Here is a 23,049-nt window from a genome sequence, read left to right on the forward strand (position 1 = left end):
AAATGTTACAATAAGCTAAAAAAAGTCAACTGAGAGTTGTATCAACATGATCTTCAAAAAAAACTGTAATAGCTTAAGAGAGGCAAAACAATAACTGAAATGGATTTTGTAAATTCAACAGCACATTCTGATGCATAAAAATTTTTCAAAAGCACAAATAAAAGAATGAGAAAAATATGAGCAAACATTTTTCAAAACACTCACATCTGAAGCAATTAATCTCCTGACTGATGAAATCCACTGAGTACCCAGCACCCAAAAAACAAAACAACAACAACAAAAAACAATTCACCTAAAGCTCTTCTGATGAGTTCATCAGAAGAGCTCAACTCAAGGGCTTTAAAAACAAACTTAAAAGGCTTCTCCACAGAAAGAAAACTGACATACAAATAGCTTTAGTCTTCGCAATGGTCAAAACTGCTATGAAACTTTATTATAAAGGAACAAACTTGCAACCTTTAATGCTATACTCAAACTACTATAAGCAAAACAAAACAAAACAAAAAATACTCCTATAGTTAAGAGTTCAGCTGAATTGAGAAAAGTAGTTTTTTTATTTAAAAAAATCTGCTTCCGATGTACTCCCCCCCTTTCTTAGGGGGCTATGTTTCAGCAAAATAAGGACTGACTGAAAAAGTCCCAAGACACAGGTGTACTAGAGCATCCACAATACAAAAGTTGTATAAAGAAGTCCAAGAAACAGACTGAAGCAAAAGACGAAAATAAACAAAAACAGGATATAACACATCTGACCATGTTGAAAATTGTTTTTAAAAATTACTGAAGGGAATGAGGGAGACTTAGTAATGAATACCACAGAAAATCTAGCAAATAAAAGGGGGAGATTTTAAAAACTAGTATACATAGGTGGGTAACCTAGGAGATTACAATATTTTGATATAGTCTGTAATGTTAGTAGAATTTTTATTTTTAGCATTTTTATTAAGCCAAATATTTCCATAATATTTACAGTCTTGAAAATATGAATAATTTATTTCAGCAAAATTGTGAGATGACCAGAAAAGGATGTGAAAGTAAGAAAGCCAGTATATAATATCTAAACTTGACATAAAAATTAATAATGCAAACATACTGTTTAGGGATAAACTGTTATACGCAATAATGAAACCTAAAAGATAAAAAGTCTTTTTTTTGAAACAGAAATGGAGGATGAGGATGCGTGAGGTATATTACTGTTTTTCATATAGGATTTGAAGAATCCTGAGTTTCTGACTTGTGTGCATTAGTTCACTAAAAATATTTTTTACATTATATGTTCCTAAATATTCTTTAATCACTCATGGAAAATTTCTCATCAGCAATGGTATGGATGACACATGATCAATATCATACACTACACCACAAAGTGTATCTCAAAAGAAACAGTATTTGTCTATTAAGTACTTGTCAGCATTAGGAGCAGGGTAGAGAAGGGAGTGGGGAGGTATTTTTCTTACCTGGTGGCATAAGTTTCATAAGTATTCTTGCTCCATCTCTAAGAGGTGGCATGTTCAGATTGCTACCTAAATCAGCAACTTGCCAAAGGAAAGAGATGTATCTGGGATGCTGTGACATTATCTGGAATATAGAAAACAAAAAGTACATACCTATAAATTATGTCCAAAAATTTTGTTATTCAAAATAACCTATACACTCTCCCCAAGTAAGTTTTCTACTTATCAATCCCATCTTTAGCATATGCCATGTTTACTACCTGAAATTATCTGCCTTCCCTACCTTTTCACTTTTTACAAACCCACTGATTCTTCACAATGCAAACTCAATCATTTTATTAAATAAACCTAAGCTACTCTAATTTCTTTGTGACACATTTTCTGTTTTGTAAACCATGAATTACACACAGCTCTCAGATGCTGTTTATACAAAAGACACTTCATCCTTCAGGGGTAACTAGTGTTGATTAAATTCCTAATCCAATTGTCGCAAGGACTCAAATTCCTCTGACAATGAAGTGGCTGGTATTATTCCAGCTATGATTCTTAAGAAGGATGGGTAGAGAAAGAGTAAGAAAGGGAAGAGTTGCTGTTTCTTTATATGTGAGAAGTATTACTAAGCATCTGAGAAAAACAGGAGATTGTACGTTTCTGTAAAAATGGTTCCAAAGGAAAGACTAATATTTTCTAGAGGTATATATTTAGTAGTATTGTAGCTCAATAGTGACAGATTAATTCTATGCAAATATAATTCTATATCCATGGGGAAATTTTACTTTAAAATCCAACAACTAGGAAATCCAACAAGAAGTTAACAGTTAACTGTATATTTATTTGACATTCCCAATCTTTAGAACATGTAAACGTCTTACAAAAAGAACCATTTTACACATTTCTCTGTATTGTCAAAGAAGAGTGTAATGCCTTACACACACTATCTACTCACCACCCCAGGCAAACAACTTTCCACTTCTGGATTAGGACCATCACTGTAACGATTACAATGGTTTCCAGGAGATCCAGTTGAGGAATCAGAAGAACTATCAGGGCTGGAAGGCATATTGGAACTTACTTGTGTAAGTTTGGCTGTAATTACCTAAAAATGATAGAACAGCAAAGACAATGGAAAATACTTCCACAAAATGCAGAAAATGCAGAAACTAGATATATCACAGGCTAAAAAAAGACTTCATGCTTTAATTTTAGAGGTACAATTAAAAAGTTCTATCCAAAATAACCCCTTAGTAGCATATCTCCTCCACAACACAACCCATCTTACTTAGGGTTATAATGCAAACACCTAACGTAGAAGACTGTACACAAGAGTTAGATGCCCAAACATTAATGAACAATTAGAAAACAGCCTCAATGTTTAATTTTGGGAGAATATTTGAAAATTATATGTACTTACTGATTTATCTTTTAAGTTTAATTGTCCAATTAGCTTTCTGTCATCTTCAGAATCTATCAATTCACCACCCACAAAGAGTTCAATTTTTGTATGGGCTACATTTGCTTTAATACGATTAAGAATACATCGTCTTACTGAACCAACTGTATCATTTGTATGAGACCATATGTCCAAGTCATCAACTTGTCTGCCATGGTTTGGAAATCGAACTATAAGAGAGAGATGTTTACCACGGAATGCTCTGCGGGGAGGGGAGGGGGGAAACACAGTAATATTCAGTAGATGGCCAAGACAAAAAGCTGGGAATTTAACATTTCCTAAGGAAGAAGCTTAGACTAATTTTGTTTTTAGGATATACAAAATAAAAATTTTTTATTTCTTTAACTGTAAACACTATAATTAATCTTGAAAACACAACATAACTATAAGCCTTTGTTGTTAATCTTTGCCTCTATGAATGCAGAACAGATTTCTACTTATGATTAATAACAGACATGAATAAAATATCAATTAATTTTAACCCATAAAAGGTCAATTCACCAAGAGATTTTTTTTTTTTTTTTTGCAGTATGCGGGCCTCAAACTGCTGTGGCCTCTCCCGTCACAGAGCACAGGCTCTGGACGCGCATGCTCAGCAGCCATGGCTCACGGGCCCAGCCGCTCCGCGGCATGTGGGATCCTCCTGGACCGGGACACGAACCCGTGTCTCCTGCATCGGCAGGCGGACTCTCAACCACTGCGCCACCAGGGAAGCCCAAGAGTGCTTATAAATGTGGAAGAAATGAACTTCACCTTGAGAGTATCAACAAAAATGTCAGAATGCATGTTTCCACTAAAAAAATTTTTGAATTCTTAAAAACAAAATTCACACCAAAATATTTCTCTTGGTATATATTCCCTTCCCACAGGTAAGATACAAAATAAAAATCACATTAAAGTAAGCAATTTTACATTTTCCATTTAAAAAATGATCACAATTTTTAAGACATCTGATCATACTTAATCCTACAAACTTTCCCCCAAACTAGAAATGCCGTTTACACTATTATTAAATAATTTAATATATTGCTTATTTAATTTATAATATATTTATATCACATAATATATACAATATATAATTACACTGAAATGATTTAGTGATTTATATTATAGTTCCTGTATTTAAAGAAATTTTAGTAATGACATTTAAAATATTCTGTGACATTTACTAAATAAGCAGCTTTAAAGAATTTTATTTTTAACAGTGTAAACAAATAATATCAAAATAAAAACACATCAAACTGCAAAATACCAGAGCAACATTCAATGGATGGTAATACCTCAGAGCACAATGCCTCTCCAAAATGTAACTCAAAACTTTCTATTTTTAAAAAAAAATATCTGGGCTTCCCTGGTGGCGCAGTGGTTGAGAGTCCGCCTGCCGATGCAGGGGACACGGGTTCGTGCCCCGGTCTGGGAAGATCCCACATGCCGCAGAGCGGCTAGGCCCGTGAGCCATGGCTGCTGAGCCTGCGCATCCGGAGCCTGTGCTCTGCAAGGGGAGAGGCCACAACAGTGAGAGGCCCGCCTACCGCAAAAAAAAAAAAAAAAAAAAAAAAAAAAAAAATCTGTAAGATGCAAATAATGTTTTTAAAAGGCAGGATATTGACATCCAGAAATAAAAAATTTCTTTATGGTCCTTTTTATCTATACATCATAACTTTCCCAATTAACTGGTTAAGAAAAATAAATTATTGCAAATTAACACCAAAAGATCAGTTTCTTACAAACCTTGACATAGGTAGAATTACTCTTTCCTCATGATAATCACTATCACATTCATTTATGTATTCTCTTAAAACAGTTAATACTCGAACCATTCGAGTGGCTTCCTGTCTTGCACAATTAATACTGTCTTTGTCACCATCCAAAACACACAATGTATCATATGAAGCTTTCAAGCGATCAAAGCAAGACTGAATGAAGTCTTCATGGATAACCACCTATAAATATTGGGCCAAATAAAAACAGTTCAAACTGCTTCAAAATTTAAAACCAAATATGACATTAATCCAATTAAAGACAGTAAAATTTCAACTTCTAGGTAACTCCTAAAATTAGGTAACTCACATTATGTGTAATCAATAATAAAACACAATAATAAGAAACACAATAATAAATAATTACATTCAAAATGATCATAACCACCTAAAAGTAATTACCATGGAAACATTCACTGAGTTGGCATTTGGTAAAGGACAAATGTGCATTAAATACTTAAATATTTTTGACAAGAGTTAAAAAGTTAAGTTTCTAGTTTTCTAATTAATTCTAAGTTTAAAAAGATTCTACTAAACACAAGATTACTTTTCAATCTAACTGGAGTGGAAGTTTTTATGTACTTCAATCCTCACCTGATTGACCTGTAACCTGGGGCCAAGGTTTGTGTATATCTCTTTAAGGAGATCTATAGCTCTGCTTGCAATGTCATCATTACTCTGAATTACAACCTAGATCCAAAAATTAAAGTATTAGTAACATTCAAAATGTATTTTCATTTGGCACTTTAATTCAAATTATATCCTCAATTTAAAAAAATTCAATAATTTAAGACTAAATTGATTTTGATATGCAAATCATGTGAAATTAAGAAAATGGAATATTAAGAATTGATACATACAAGTTTTCTCAACAGAGCAATTTGCTTTAAAATAAAAACAATAAAAATTGTGAAATTTTCAAGGAATAATTCAAATAAGCTAAAAAATTTTACATGAAAAATCATTTATCAACAAAAAGCAATCCTGTCAACTCCAACAACTTCTGCACATCTCTGTCACTTATCTAATTACATCAGAGGTTTTTACAACATGTTTAGAATCCTATGCTATGCGGGTGTTTCAGGGCTGACCATTTGAGAGGTTTGAGGAGGGAAAAGGAGAGGAATAGAGGGAGACTGAGCTGAGAAAAACCCTTGATTTTAATGAAAGACCAAGCAAACGCCTTAGCTTACCTGTGGTTTAGAAATAAAACCAAAAAACCCCACATCCATAACACAATATAAGCTGAAATGTAATAGGTTAGATTTTTAAAGATGGAAAAAACCTTAAGCATTTTACTCCCATGTACTTAAATATATCACAAATTAAGGAATATCATAAAGGTATTAATTGAAAACTCCATCCAACTAATAGTCCTCTGTTCTGTCCATCATTCACTATGGCATTAAATGTACAATAAACCCCAAGATATAACTTATGTAAGGTAGCTTATGACCTTCATGAAAGGAATGTGAAAGATCTGCAGGCAGAAAATGGCTACTGTACTTGCATATACCTGAAAAAATTCTAAATGCAATAGATGTATTAGTGGCAGATAGTTAAAGAGAGGGGAAAGAGAGAGAGAGAATGAACCCAAAGTTAGTGGAAAATAAAATTGATATAACACGAAGCTAAAGATGAACAATTCCCACCCATGCCCTCTCTCTTATCCCCCAATAAATAGGAAAAGCATCAACAAGGATAAATACACATAACTTACAAGCAAAATTATAACTCCTTAACCATTTTTAGAAACCACCTCAGGTATAATGTTTGCAAACAGGAGTTCTGACTTCTCACTTACCCTCCAAAGGTAGTCTAATCCTATTAGCTCCAAATCATCCATCATATAGGCTCTTCTTTTTGCTACTAGTTTCCCTTCTCGACAGTTAACAGCTTTGAAGAATCGTTCAAAACATTTCATTCCATTTTCAGTTAACAGGAAAGGATCAAGCTGAAGCACATTACTTTCAAAGAAGTCCTTATTAATATCAGGATCTAAGTCTGGTTCATCCCCCATTAACTTGGAATACCACTTAAAACAGGCTTCACGATCACAAAGGTAAACTGCATTCTCTGCTAGGCATTTCCATATTTGTTTTGCCTGAGGAGCACAGAGCCACAGTTGGCCATCCTTCAGTAAAAATCTTGGAAAAATTTAAGAAATCTGTAATTAGGTCTATACAATTTTACCCTCAAACACAATTTATTTCAATGTGTCTAAAATAATTCATTTAGCACAATCACATTTTAATTATAGCTTAAAAAAAAGCTTGTATCTTAACCATGTATCTGGCAGGAAAAAAATAACAGCTATTAATTCATTTATTTAACAAGCATATATTCATGGGGCAACTACTAAACTCCAGGAATTATGCTAGGTGATGTGAGCTAAATACAGAAGCTTCTTTCTGACTCAAGAAGTTTAGGCTTTTAAAGCAGATCCTGACTTAGCTCCCTGCTTATATATGGTTTCATTGCAAAATGGGGTTATTACGTTAGATGACTCTGACATAACAGAATGTTGTTGTAAAATAAAGCTTCTCAAAATTTTTTAATTTCTAAAAATATTATACTCAATACCTGCACACAGTAAACAAAACAATCTATGTAATTTAAGCTTATTTCTAGGTCAGTGATCACTAATATGTTTATCAATATTCAAGATGTCCTCTGGTGCTTTTTAGCTGTGTGACTATTAGGTGTCCATTAAAATAAGACTACAATGAAGCTGATAATTCTCCTTCAATCAGTGTCTCCCTTCAGTTAGACTCTAGTCTCTTTTAGCACTCTTCTACTTACTCTGTGTTATTTCTATGAATGATAATGAAAGAAAACAGAAGTTAAATTTAATCTGAATAATAATTTTACATTTAATTCTCAGTTAACAAATGGTGGCTTCATTTCCAATACAGTATGGTGTATTCATTTAATGTCAGTGGGTTTCTTCTTTTGGGTCTTAACTGTAGGTCTTTGATATCTCAGTAATTCTAGGTCTGAGTATGAAGGTGCCTTCTTAGAACTTTTTAATTCTACCTAATCTCTCCAATTTACAAATGAGCATACATGAGGGCCAGAATAATAAAACACCATTTCCTTTAGTGAACTGCACTACTACGTATGTATAGAGCAGGAACTACAATAGGTCTGATACTAAACTTTAACAGAATAAGGAAATTCTAAACCATTTTTCTATTTCAGTAAACCTAAGGGATTCTGTACACAAAAGTCAGTAATAGTGGTCCATTATGCGAGAGATCTAGATATGAGGTGGCAACTTCTTTTTTTCCTTGGATGTTTGGGGGGTGGCAGGGGGAAGAGCGCTTTAAAAAAAATGTCATAGGGGCTTCCCTGGTGGCGCAGTGGTTGAGAATCTGCCTGCCAATGCAGGGGACACGGGTTCGAGCCCTGGTCTGGGAGGATCCCACATGCTGTGGAGCAACTAGGCCCGTGAGCCACAATTACTGAGCCTGCGCGTCTGGAGCCCGTGCTCCACAACAAGAGAGGCCACAATAGCGAGAGGCCCGTGCACCGTGATGAGGAGTGGCCCCCGCTCGCCACAACTAGAGAAAGCCCTCGCAGAGAAACGAAGACCCAACACAGCAAAAATAAATTAATTAATTAATAAACTACCCCCAACATCTTAAAAAAAAAAAGTCATAAAATCTGATGACTAGATTTTAATGTCATAAAATTTTATGAATAGAATTTTTCCTAAGTTGAAATGTGTAAACACTTGCATCAGAGAGATCAGATCTATCTGACAGATGATAAAATTCTTAAAGGTAGCTCTGGATTGACTTAGAAAATAGACTGTATGTCAATCTAAATATTCCCCATAAAGTACATGGTTCAGCAACAGAAATACAGTATACAACATACTCTAAAGAGAAAATTCCCAAGAGTAAATATGTATGAAAAATAATAAATACAAGATTTTATGAAAAACTGATAGCCTGAGCATTCTTTCTTAACATACTTATGATTTAAATATACTTTTCTGCTATGATATGCTATCTGAAATTCTAAGCAACCTCATTATTTAAGCTACATAGCCATATCCATACACATAAACAGACACATCATTAAAAGCTAAACATTACAGGGCTTCCCTGGTGGCGCAGTGGTTAAAAATCCACCTGCCAATGAAGGGGACACGGGTTCGAGCCCTGGTCCGGGAAGAGCCCACGTACCGCAGAGCAACTAAGCATGTGCACCACAACTACTGATCCTGAACTCTAGAGTCCATGAGCAACAACTACTGAGCCTGCACACCACAACTACTGAAGCCTGCATGCCTAGAGCCCATGCTCCGCAACAAGAGAAGCCACCACAATGAGAAGCCCGCGCACGGCAATGAAGACCCAACTCAACCAAAAATAAATAAATTTATATAAAAAAAAGTTAAACATTACTGAGCAAATTCAGTATTATTTAGTTTTGGCTTAAAAGATAGGCTATTTTTCCTTATCTCCATCTTAAGTAATGTTATTATATATAGGTTTAGTTTGCCTTTATCAGCCATCGTTAGAATAAACAAAGCACCTAATAAGCATACCAACCACCCTTACTGCTATGATAGCATTAATGAAAATGTTCCCTGGCTGATGGTTTTTCTCTCAAAGTATGAAAGTATGAAAATGTATGAAGAATAAACTTTAATTTCTAACAGAAATAAACATACACTCCACTCTGCAATTTAAAATGTATTTTCTTCAAAATGCAATAAAAGAATAGTTAAAGCTTAGTCAATAATTAAAAGGCATTTAATAATGAACACATAGGAAATATTACATTAACTTTAGGCAATGGTTCTTATGTAGGAAAATACTCAGTTACAGGTGAAATGGCTACCTAAAAAAGACTCAGCTATGAAGAATATTAACATTGCATTCCTTATGTGTGCCTTAAAGCGAACAGCACTAATTGTTTAAAACTAACCTAAGGAAATTAAGCCGTTCTTGAACTTCTTGAACATGACTATATCTACTCCCATGCCTCACAGTTTGTGGGTCATAGTCTTCATGGTCTGCAAATTAACAAAAATACTGCATTATACACATGTATATCCCCATCACTGTTGACTTTAACCAAAAGAAGTTAAGAATCCAGTAATCATTTAGCATTAATAGGCAACAGATATATTTAAATAATCTAATTTTCCCCACAAAAATGAACACTTGCTTTTTACATAGTCAAAAGGAAAATGTGATATGTGCTATAAAAAATAATTTTTCAGCATAGCCCCCTTCCACTTTTCATATATAATGAAGCAATTTTGTGAGTAAAAAAATGACTTTATCCCCTTGACTTTTCCTTCTGTTATACTAACAACAGTTACTGTAGTATTTCAGCATACACAACATCATTAAGACAAAGTTACATATGTTATTGCATTTGATAAAGTTATCATACAATTTCCTTAATCATCAGACTATGAATCTCTGGGATATTAAAAAAAATTACAAAACAAATCTAGCCTCCCATTATGACCATGAATACATATGTTGGTAAGTTGGCCTATACTGAGGTTGAAAATTCTTTTTTAAATATAAAACTAGTAAGTACTCTGGACTTCTGTTATCAACATCATATACTGGGTGAAAAATTCTCTCAGTGTTTGTCAATGAGAAAGTGAAGGAAAAAACTGAAAACATGTATTTTCCTGAAAATACCATTAATATTCTGTGTGTGTGTTTGAGATGCTTCCTTGAAAAAGGTATAACTCAACTAACACATGAGTTTTAGAAGTCTGTCTTAGGGGACTTCCCCAGTGGTCAAGTGTAAGACTTCATCTTCCAATGCAGGGAATGCGGGTTTGATCCCTGGTAGGGGAGGTAAGATCCCACATAGCCCACAGCCAAAAAAAAACAAAACATAAAACAGAAGCAATATTGTAACAAATTCAATAAAGACCTTTTACATGGTCCACATCAAAAATCTGAAAAAAAAAAAAAAGGCTGTCTTAAAAAATTCTCATAAGGTTGTTTATCTCAGTATCAAGCAAAATAAAAATCACCAAAGAAGTAGAAGGACGGGATAAAGACCTCTGCCTGAAAATAACCAAATCTGTTTGGGTGCAACAGAAGACAGTGGAAATAAATGCTTCAGACAGTTGCCAACCACTCAGGAATCAAAGATATTTATTTCAAAAATCTGAAGTACTGGTATTTCTCAATTATGCATCTTTTGGAACTTGTATTATTGTCAGTACTGATGCCAAATAATTCTAACTGTATGATCTCCTTTCGGAATTGGTAAAGGCAACCCAAGTCATCAAAATGGCAAGATTTTACATTTCAGAAAAACCTGAATTAGAAGTAAAATGTTGACTTGCCATAAAAGCTGGAACATAATGGATGTTAGAGATGTATCTGGGATTGGATTTGGAAAAGAAAGCCACGTATTATCACTGCTTTACATTTCCAGATGCATGAGCATCTACTACCAGTTCTATAATCTTATTAGCTCCTTGTAAGTCATCAATTGCCCAAGCCTCAGGCCTCCAAAAGTGTGGAAATTTATTTTCTACTACATACACATTTTCTGGTATTTCAAGAGTGCTGATCTTGAAGTACCTGACTAAACTTTATGCCACCACTTTGGCTGCCTTTTATCCCTTAAAGACCTCTGTCTGAAAACGTGTGTGTGTGTGCTTACTTGGCAGGATTTGGGGGTGGAGACACACACATATGCACACACACGGGTAAAAGCATGGTACTTTATTTTTTCATACAATTTCAAGTGCAAAAATGATACAAGACTAGTCTTTACCCACATGTACCAATTGTTTATAATCTGCCCATTTGTTTTATCAGTATCTCTATTTATACACATTTGTATCATTTTGTGAACCATCTGAAGGTAAAGCTGGTCATTTTTACTCCCTAAAACTAGCCCTAATGACAAGGAAACAGCCACAGTACTTATATGATTTTAAGATTAATCCAAGACTGTTATCTGACTGATAGCATATACTCAAATTTCATTAATTGTCTCAGTAACATTGCTTCCTTTTTTCCCAATCCGGAATCAACTCTAGCCTCACATATTGCATGCAGTTGTTTTCTTAGAGTCTCCTTAGTTCTTCTTTGTGTATTTTTACCTTGACTATTTTAAAGCTATTTGTGTAATGCCATTCAATTTGCATTTGCTTCATGTTTCCTCTAGTTAGATTCAGGTTATGCATATTTGTCAACAAATACCACAAAAGCAACGCTGTATCTTTTCCCATATATTGTTATCAGAAGCAAAGATGTCAGTTTATCCCAATATTAATAATGTTAATTTAACTTAAATAGCTTAGTTAAGGTGTATCTACCAAGTTTCTCCAACAGTTACTACTTTTCTCTTTGTAATTAAATATTTGTGGGAGAATACTTTGATACTATGTCACTATTCTGGTCCTCATCAAACTTTCACTTACTAGTTTTATCATCCATTATTTTTTCCTACATCTATAGTTGACATCTGCCTCCATTTATGTATTTTTAACACTGTGAACTCAAGGACTCATACACTGAAAAGGTTATCATCCATGGTATCATTATTTTAATGGCAAGTCAGAGCTTACTTCTTTTTGACATTGCGACATGATTCTCTAAAAACACTTTCTAGCATAATGAAGTTTAAGTCTTATCCTATACGTTCCTGTGGTGGCCCTAAAAAGTCATTTCGCCAAAGAACTATAAGCTTAGTAAAATGAGTAATGTTAGTTAAAGATATTCTTTAAATTGCAAGAATCCACAAATATATTTAACAGTACTTCACGGCTAACAGGTGGAAATGAGTAAGAATTACTAAGTGAACAAAATATAGGATGTGCATTTTAACACAGCCCGGTTGTTAAATGATTCTTGTAAATACATCTTTTTTTGTTGCCAAGTGGTCCTGAAAATAACCAATCATCATAATGAAAACAAAGAGAATGGGAAGAGGTAATGCAAACTGACAGTGCCTAAAAAAAAACAGATTTAAATAAATTGCACTGTGTAAGTCCTATAAACTGTGCTCAGAAATGGGAGAAAATGATACATAAAACTCTCATTAATTTCAAATCAACACAAAGGGTATCCTCTAATGAACTAAGCTGAAGCGTATTATATTTTGTTGAGGAACATTAAAAAAAATCTTTAACTGTGATTCAGGAAGTACTGGTGCATAACTTCAATAAAAAGTAGCTCATTTTTACCTTTCACTGTAAAAGTTATAAAGAATTTTAATGTTACCTCTTGTCTAAGATAACATGAAAGCAGAGGTGAAATCAGCTGATCATGACACTACGGAAATAATTTTTCCAAAACCAAAGATGCCTAGTAGAAATGCAACATAGTTATGGCAAATGCATAACACTGAAGAAATGAAACTAAGGAAATATCAGTGAACTCCAAGAACGTCACAATATATATCTTGTCATATGCTTGAACAGAGCCATGCAATATGCTTCTTAGATAGAAGCAATCACCATAGTTTGTGTTATTAGTTCTACATCATAGAATTCAAAGTAAGTTTTACTAGAAAAATTAATTTTGTCCCTATATTTAAAGGTCAACTGCTAAAAAGCACTGGTCAGAAACATAAAATAATATATTAAGGAGGAAAAGGTTAGAAGCAGATGATATGAAATCAATTAATTCAGAGGAACTCATTAATACAACAAAATTTCAAGTGCTTGCTATGTGTCAGGCAACATTCTAACAAGCATTAATTCCATTCTAGCAAGTATTAACTCATGAAGTTATAACTATTATTATCCTCATTTTACAGATTTGGTAACTCTTCACCACTGAAGGCTTAAGTAACCTGCAAGTTATATAGCTATGAATGAGGCCAGGTTTTAAATCTAGGCAGTTGATAGAGCTTGCATTTGTTATCTCTAACTGTGCCAAGAAGCATTATGAATATGATACGGAAGAATGCTGCCGTTCTTGAGATCATGAAAGTGACATAAGCCAAGAGCACAAGTATAACCTGACTAAATGAAATAGAGGATCCTAGTGATGTTGAAGTGCACACGTGCTCCACCTGACTGCACTGGCAATTCAGACTCAATTTATGGCAATGACATTAAATTAACAGAGGAATTCACACAAAAGTGAATAAAAATTATTGTAATTAAATATGTAGCTGACTGTACTTTTGGAAAAGGTCTTAATTGGCATATAGGAGGACTCTACCTCCAAGAAAGCCTGAGGTCATAAAACCTCAAAAGAACTATACACAAATCTCTCACTTATGTTGCTGATTTGGGCTGCTCTTGCAAGAGAAAATAAACTACAGTTTCATGCCTATAGTGACTTCCCTGTCCTACCATTCTGCTAAGAATAAACCTTGGTATACCTAGTAAGCAGGACTGAGTGGGACCAATTTAAGCACCTGGATCTTTGACCGCTTTTCTAGTGCTATGACTAGAATGGACAGAATGGGTAAAATATGAGATGAACAGGAGGTCAGTACAATCATTCGGGTTATCTGAAGAGTTGATTAATTCTTGCAACAGATTTATGTAACTTATATGGGTATGTATCAGCAAAAACTTAGCTACCTCTACAAACACCTTATTATTCAACCAAACTACAACATAGCCATTAAAGGTAAAATGACATGAACAGGGTCTACTGTTCTGGTCAAATAATGAGTTATTACAAACACCCACATTATAAACATATGTATATGACTGAATTCTACACATCCTCATATATCACATCAACTAAGCAATACTTTCAGTTCAACACTAAGCTTAATCCTATCTTCAATAATGGACAACAGAAACTTTTCTTTTTCATACTCAAATATAAAAAATTGGGCCTACAAGGTAGCTGGTGTTTTGTCTGTCCTATGAATTTGGTATAATATAGAGGTACAGATGTACAAACAATATTTTGTGCTCCAGCATAGACATTCAGATTAAACTGTTAAAGAGCAAAATAACACTGGAATTGGTCTTTAAAGCACCAAGAAGGCAGGCTCACATATAGCAATTACTAAAAAAAGGTTTCTGTTGAACCACAGGAAACTGCATCCCAATATGTTTAAACAGTTTCATATACTGAGAACCAATGGTACATATGGTGATCTAGTAACATTTTAACCAAGTTCTCTGAAGAACTGAAAACATCAATGTAAGGTTATTAAAAACAACTGTAATATATACAAACAATAGACATGGAGAAAACTGACAAGAGAATTATTAATTAAGTTTTCTTGAAAAGCAGTTAAAAGTGCTGTCAGTAAGAAAAGAAAGGTTTAAAAGGAGCACATACCCAAGAGGGTAACAACCAACTGTAGGTACAAGATAAAGTTCCCAAATACAGAAGGAAAGAAATCAGTTTAACAAAGATGAGCAGGGAAAGAAACAAGCACTTAGTAAACGGTCTTGAAAAGTTGGCCTAGAGTTTGGGTCATTTAAGATTTGAGAGGTCAAGTGGACCCGTAACTGAATACACCTTATAAAAACCAATTCACTTCCATTTTTTGGTCCTTTAAAAAATAAATATATTTTCATTTCTACAGTAATTAACATGAGGACAAAACAAAATACGGGGAAGACAAGGCCAGGTTGATTCCCAGTAGTTAATTTTAGCTTTTAATACATACCTCTAGTATAAAGTCGCATGCTATTCATATAAGTTGCAAGGTTTTCTGCTACCAAAGTAACTAAGGCATGACTGTGCTGAAGTTGATTGATTAAATCATGACGATAAAATACATGGGGACTTCGCTGAGTTTGACTAAAACGAGAAGAACAGTATAATAAGGCAAATGAACACTGTTGTAACTAAGTTTACAGAGACTAAATTCTAGCTACTACTTTTAAAAGGTTAAAATACTTGACATTTGTAATAAAATTGGTCAATACTCTCCTTTTTAGTAACAAAATATCAAGAAATCTGAGATTAACTGATGTCTCAGAACATATTTATTCCAGTACTCATATTTTACTTGAAAACTGTCTTATCAGTATTCTACAATTTCACCCATGATACTAATCTTACATGATACTAATATCAAAGCACAGCTGTTGTGCAGTTATGTGCAAATCTACATTATCAAGGATATTAGCCATTAAAGGTTCATTCTAGAACACTGAGTCTGTAGCCAATTTTGCCCATGGACACCACCAGAAAGACACCTAGTTCCCATACTCTTTTGTCATTTTCAGTGAAATCAATCATGTCACATCATTATTAATCTACTGGTGATCAAATCACCAGCCAACAGAGTATATACAGTATTTCATGTATAAGCAACCAGAAAAAGGGTATTTTTGATAAAAGACAAAAGGCATGTACCATAGATCAAACAATAAAAATATGTCCTTCACAAGTAAATATTATTATTAGACTATTTCAACATTTCCTGCAGTATTTATCTCCATAGAATTTCCTAATTTCATATAATTTTTCTAGCACTGGGGGGAAAAAAGAATAAAAGTTCAACTTGAGAAATAAAAACATTAAAAGTAGCATTATATAATTCTTTTAAAACAGTAATTCTATTTACATGCATAATCTTATCAGCTTAGAGCTATAAAGGATTTTGGCAATCATAATTGTCTTACATACAAGAAAAATATTTCTTAAAGGTTAAAGAAGCATTTTAAGATTACAGCTACTCAGACAAAACTGGGGTTCACTACCAGGAATCCTAATTGCATTGTGAATATTCTTGCCACTACATTTAGCTTTCTACATGTTATTACTTCTCATTTGTCATTAATTCAAAATATACTGCAAGAATATAAAAGGATAAATTATTCTAATAACCACTAATAGTTTAGCATCAAGTACAAACATGAAATTAACTATTTATGAAAAATCTAGCTAAAATAAAGAGTAAAAAAGTATCTTTAAACAAAGACTTGTCAAAGACTTGTCATCTTCCATAATTTAAATCATATTTACTCTTACCTTTGAAAATTAACTTTTAAATTCAAGAAAAGGTAAAAAACCCCGCAAACCCCCCTTGAAAACTACTATTCCCTAGTATGAAGTTTAAAATTTTTTAAAAAATTGTTGAGAAATGTGTCAGAGTAGACCAGTTAAGAATATTTAAGGGGCTTCCCTGGTGGTGCAGTGGTTGAGAGTCTGCCTGCCGATGCAGGGGATGCAGGTTCGTGCCCCGGTCTGCGAAGATCCCACATGCCGCAGAGCGGCTGGGCCCGTGAGCCATGGCCACTGAGCCTGCGCGTCTGGAGCCTGTGCCCCGCAACGGGAGAGGCCACAACAGTGAGAGGCCCATGTACCGCAAAAAAAAAAAAAAAATATATATATATATATATATATTTAAGGACTGTAAGAAATACAATCATGTGGAACTTAGAATGAATATCAAGCCAACAAAGAGGGAACTGGTAGAAAAGGTAAGATGAAATAAGGAGTGAAATAAACACAACCCACACCATGATACTGTCTGGCATATCTGCTGGAATTGAGACAATTCTGAACTAAGTGTGGAAGGCAGTAACTTGACTCATACTTATCTGCTATATAAAACTGGGTAAGTTAAACTGTGTCATTAAATATAAAGAAGAATAAAGAATTCTTATTAAGCTTCCTGTTTTCCCCCTCTACTTTCTCTCTTTAAAATTTGTTGTTACTGATATTCTGTTTTCAACATAATATAAATAAAAATCAGAAAATTTTCTGAATTAAGAACCTTACCTCAAATTTTGAGGTGCTTCACCAAACAAACTACAAATTTCTCTTATTTGTTTCAGTGCAGGAATTACCCACTTGTCATTTGTGCGAAGTTCTTCAATAAAGCGATCTATCCACTGGATCTTTTGTGTGTCTCGATCCTTACACATACACACACACAAAATTATGGTTATAAGGACAGGTGTTCAGTATCATTCTACCTTCAAATTACTTTGAGAATACAAGGTAGAAAAGCTTTTAAGCTAAGCCTCATAAAAATTACAATGTAGTTATAATAGTTTAATGAAATAAAATGCTTTAAGTATGTTCTTCACTTGATGTTATCACCTAAATTCCAAAATGTAAAGTACTACTATGAAGTCATTGTTCCATGGATTCAGATATATCTGCAACATGGTATAAATTCCAAGTTCAGAAACATTCACAGGAAATTTGACTTTTAAAAAACACACTTAAATGTGGGTATTGCTTTTCACTGTTTTATAACGTTCTTGATATTATAAAAGTTAGGAAAAATGTACAACCCCAAGTATTACTATATGTGGGTGCGATATTAGCATATTTTTCTAAAAAGATCAAGGAACATCACTTCATCAAGAAAATAACAGTATAATTATTTTTAATTTTAAAAAATTAAATTAAGAATAAAAACAAATCGACACACAAACAGAATGTTAGAGAAAACAGGCACACATTTTCACCTAACGGAAAATTTAAAATGTTTAAAGATATGGTAAGAGTAAGTTTATTTCTAAAAATCTGCCATAATTTACTTGATTTAGTCTTTTTTATCTATGATCACTAATAATCATAAGTTTGGGTTTGAATACCTAAATGATTCTATCTATAAGCATACTTAGGGAAGAAAAGGAATGTTGTTAACAGCTCACATGGAGAGATACTTTTTGCAAGCACATGCATATCTCTTTTTAGAAATGAAAGAGGCTCTATACTTCAAGTGTTTTTTATTGAATACTATGAACTATATACACCAATAGCCATTTTAATGGTTGTACAATATGCTATGGATTGTATTCTCAATTTAAATGGTTTCTATTGTTCACTGTATAAATAATGTCTTGGGCTTCCCTGGTGGCGCAGTGGTTGAGAATCTGCCTGCCAATGCAGGGGACACGGGTTTGAGCCCTGGTCTGGGAGGATCCCACGTGCCGCGGAGCAGCTAAGCCCGTGAGCCACAACTACTGAGCCTGTGCGTCTGGAGCTTGTGCTCCACATAAGAAAGGCCACGACAGTGAAGAGGCCCGCGCACTGCGATGAAGAGTGGCACCTGCTCACCGCAACTAGAGAAAGCCCACGTGTAGAAACGAAGACCCAACCTAGCCAAAAATAAATAAATAAATAAACCATGTCTTAACTCTAAATATCACACAGTTTTCATGGGTGACAAGGGTTCGACCCCTGGTCCGGGAAGATCCCACATGCCATGGAGCAACTAAGCCTGTGTGCCACAACTACCGAGCCTGCACTCTATAGCCTCTAAGCCACAACTACTGAGCTTGCGTGCCACAAATACTGAAGCCCTCGTACCCTAGAGCCTGCGGGCTGCAACTACTGAAGCCTGCATGCCTAGAGCCCGTGGTCAGCAACGAGAAGCCACTGCAACAATGAGTAGTTCTTGCTCGCCCCAACTAGAGAAAGCCTGTGCATAGCAATGAAGACCCAACGCAGCCAAAAAAAAAAAAAAAAAAAAAAAAGAAAGAAACCCAGGTAAAGAATGTTCTCTCAATCTATTCACTTAGCTATATAAAAGACAGCACTTAAAAAAAAAAAAAAAAAGACAAACCTTTTAAAAGTCTATCAGGTCAGCAAACACTTCTAACCTTTCACAATTATATGATTTTCAAAACCTGGCAGCATCACCTTTGCTCAACCTGATTAAATTCAAATCCAGCTGAAAGCAGAACACCTGCCCTGAGGTAGCTAAAAATACCCTGCCCAGTTTTTTTTTTTAAGGGAATATAACACCTTTATATAGCCAACCTATCAAAAGGATAGCAAATCACTGCTGATAAAAATCCAGAAACAGGTCCAAAAATCTAAGTAAAATTAGTATAAAAATGCATACTTAAAATCAGTAAACATAAATGGCACAAGTTAAACACAGAGAAGATGTTGTGAATTGCTAAACCTCTATTTAGAAAATTCTGTTAATTATGTTTTGAGCAAAAATACTTAATTACCCTTACCTCCAAAGTAATAATTGGTCTCAATGAATGACAATTCCATTTTACCATCATATATTTAACTACAGTATTATTATTATGAGTTGTTTTATCTGTACAAACTCTCTCACAGGGTGGTAAAGATGCTTAGTGTATGACACAAAAACTAGTTGAAAACATGTAAGAGGAGGAAGCCAGGCTTATATGACAAAGGTAAGATGATCAAAAATTACCTGGAATGATTAAATAATGGGATTATCCTCTAACAAAGTCATCCTAATAGTGGGGAAAAAAGAGAAAATGAGCAAAGAAGCACTCCCATACCTGGGAACAACTATAATCTAGTATTTTTATGTGGGCACTGAGAGCTAGGTCCATGATGTCTACAGGCACATCATCACTATGAGCCAGATTCCAAAGAAGGTTCAATACTTTGTGTGCCATTACACCGTCTTTATCATCTTCTGCAAGACGTCGTATCAGCTCAAGTAGCTTTTCACGTTGCTTTTTACTTGCATGCGTCCAGTTTGCCTAGGAAAAAATTTTTAATTATGTAAATATCACAAGTTATACATGTATTATATTAGGTCATCACAACTTTAATTACAGGGCTTTGGATAAACCAACTCTCTATTCATCACACCCACACATGCATACCAACAGCATAATTCATTTCTCATTTGAGGAAACTAATAGTATTCAAAAGGAAGATTAATCTAAATATCAAGAGAAAATAACCTCTATTTACAACTTTAACTCCATCACTGCTGACTTTAAAATTACATAATAAAAAGATGAAGAAAATACCCAATACAAAATATGTTAAGAAGTTCTAAAACTCAACAACAAAAAAAACACCGATTCAAAAATGGACACAGGACTTGAACAAATATTTCTCCAAAGACTCAAATGGCCCATAAGCATATGAAAAGATGCTCAACATCACTGATTAGGTGGTCACAAAGCACCAAGTTGATCTCCCTGAGCTATGCGGCTGCTTCCCACTAGCTATCTATTTTATGTTTGGTAATGTATATATGTCCATGCCACTCTCTTACCTTGCCCCAACTTACCCTTCCCCCTCCCCATATCCTCAAGTCCATTCTATAGTAGGTCTGTGTTTTTATTCCCGTCTTACCCCTCGGTTCTTTATGACCTTTTTTTTTTCCCCCTTAGATTCCATATATATGTGTTAGCATACGGTATTTGTTTTTCTCTTTCACTCTGTATGACAGACTCTAGGTCCATCCACCTCACTACAAATAATTTTGTTTCTTTTAATGGCTGAGTAATATTCCATTGTATATATGTGCCACATCTTCTTTATCCATTCATCTGCCGATGGACACTTAGGTTGCTTCCATGTCCTGGCTATTGTAAATAGAGCTGCAATGAACATTGTGGTACATGATTCGTTTTGAATTATGGTTTTCTCAGGGTATATGATCAGTAGTGGGATTCCTAGGTCATATGGTAGTTCTATGTGTACTTTTATAAGGAACCTCCATACTGTTCTCCATAGTGGCCGAACCAATTCACATTCCCACCAGCTGTGCAAGAGTGTTCCCTTTTCTCCACACCCTCTCCAGCATTTATTGTTTCTAGATTTTATGATGATGGTCATTCTGACCGATGTGAGATGATATCTCATTGTAGTTTTGATTTGCTTTTCTCTAATGATTAATGATGTTGAACATTCTTTCACGTGTTTGTTGGCAATCTGTATATCTTCTGTGGAGAAATGTCTATTTAGGTCTTCTGCCCATTTTTGGATTGGGTTGTTTGTTTTTTGTTATTGAGCTGCATGAGCTGCTTGTAAATTTTGGAGATTAATCCTTTGTCAGCTGCTTCACTTGCAAATATTTTCTCCCATTCTGAGGGTTGTCTTTTGGTCTTGTTTATGAAAAACCTTCATTTTAAGAGATAATGCCAAACTGTTTTCTCAAGTGGCTGCACCAACTTAACTTGTTATCAGCAATACAATAGTTATTATAAATAAGAAATCTTCTGATTCTAAGCCCTGTGGTTACTGGAATATTCATTCATGAACAATGATATATGATTTTAAGCTCTTGATCCACAAGTTCTCCAATCAACCTGAACAACTACAGAGAAACTTTTCAAGTGCCCAAATATACCAATGCAGATATGACATTAGAGACTCTTGAACTTCCGGCTAAATCTCGTTTCTATTTGCCTGTGTGCATTAGCCCAAGGAACCACTGATTTGTCTCCACATTTGTTATCATGTCTCACTTTCCACTATAACAAATAACATTTCCCCGCACTTCTATGATTTATCTTAACCTACAGCAAAATCAAAAATTGACAGAGGAAACTAACCTGAAAGAAAAATAGTTGGTTCTGTATTTGTGAAGAAAATTATTAATATAATAAAAACTGTTACATTCTGACTGGAATATATAACAACCAATTCTTAATTCTAAGAGATTCTTTAATGAAATGTGTTAGTAAGTATTTTGGCCAACACAAAAGATATCTAATTAACTGAATCTACTGAAAGTGAAATTGTACTGCTTTACTATTTGAACTACTACCTTAAAGCAATCGAAAAGATGATCAAGTTGTTCAGGAGAAAAATCCCAGGCCAACTTTGCCAGAAGGTCATGCACATTCTTCACAATGGCTTCATGTTTCCCTGCCTGTTGGAAAAAAACAAAATAAGTAATATTTATTTAGGACAAAAATAAAAACAAAAAAAGTCATATTATACTTAAATTTGAATAAAAACAGGAAATAAGCGGTACTGTATCAACCTCTATTAATTAGTACAATATTCCTACCTGATTAATGTGAGGTTATAAACAAAATTCCTAATACTTTTAATGCTTTAGAGCTGCTATTTGTACTCATTTGATATACTCATCTTGATATAAGTGGTAATGCACTTCAGGAATTCATATGAAAGTTTATTACAGAGTTTTAAAAATAAAATTTAGAGAAAATAAGGCAAAACGGTGGACTGTTTCCACACTGAAAGCTTAAGTGCTCAGTGACAGCAAAATGAGCATTTTGTTGGTTTCTCTTTAAAAAAAAAAAAACTTTGGGGCTTCCCTGGTGGTGCAGTGGTTGGGAGTCCGCCTGCCGATGCAGGGGACACAGGTTCGTGGCCCGGTCTGGGAAGATCCCACATGCTGCGGAGCGGCTGGGCCCGTGAGCCATGGCCGCTGAGCCTGCGCGTCCGGAGCCTGTGCTCCGCAACGGGAAAGGCCACAACAGTGAGAGGCCCACATACCACAAAAAAAAAAAAAAAAAAAAACTTTGTAATTTAGAACTTATGTTACTTCCCAACTGACCCATGAAGAACACCTGCGATTTAAGATAATTAAATTATACATTAATAGTTCTGAAACCAAAAATGTTACTTATCTTCATGAAAAGTTTAAATGTTCTGTAATAATTATAATTATAATTATAATATATATATAATAATTATTATAATAATTGTAATAATTATAAGGTTTTTTTTAAAAAATTTATTTATTTAGTTTTGGCTGTGTCGGGTCTAGTTGAGGCACACAG

At 34.4% G+C, this 23,049-nt stretch overlaps 1 protein-coding gene across 5 annotated transcripts in view; it reads right to left on the reverse strand.

Annotated features, from left to right (window-relative positions):
• Positions 1-23,049, reverse strand: part of LOC308608559 (ubiquitin carboxyl-terminal hydrolase 9X-like) — a 134,960-nt gene that overhangs the window by 72,663 nt on the left and 39,248 nt on the right. For all 5 annotated transcript variants that reach the window (XM_081221780.1, XM_081221779.1, XM_081221778.1 and 2 more), the window contains exons 11-21: positions 22,065-22,169; positions 19,831-20,037; positions 17,327-17,463; positions 15,261-15,394; positions 9,606-9,693; positions 6,469-6,811; positions 5,259-5,354; positions 4,636-4,847; positions 2,866-3,106; positions 2,401-2,550; positions 1,458-1,578 (exon numbers count right to left, since the gene is read on the reverse strand). In XM_081221780.1, the coding sequence (XP_081077906.1) occupies positions 1,458-1,578; positions 2,401-2,550; positions 2,866-3,106; positions 4,636-4,847; positions 5,259-5,354; positions 6,469-6,811; positions 9,606-9,693; positions 15,261-15,394; positions 17,327-17,463; positions 19,831-20,037; positions 22,065-22,169 (1,834 nt within the window). The remainder of the gene's footprint in view (positions 1-1,457; positions 1,579-2,400; positions 2,551-2,865; positions 3,107-4,635; positions 4,848-5,258; positions 5,355-6,468; positions 6,812-9,605; positions 9,694-15,260; positions 15,395-17,326; positions 17,464-19,830; positions 20,038-22,064; positions 22,170-23,049) is intronic.

The sequence above is a fragment of the Mesoplodon bidens genome (assembly GCF_964165515.1).
Source record: "Mesoplodon bidens genome assembly, chromosome: X".
NCBI lineage: Eukaryota > Metazoa > Chordata > Mammalia > Artiodactyla > Ziphiidae > Mesoplodon > Mesoplodon bidens.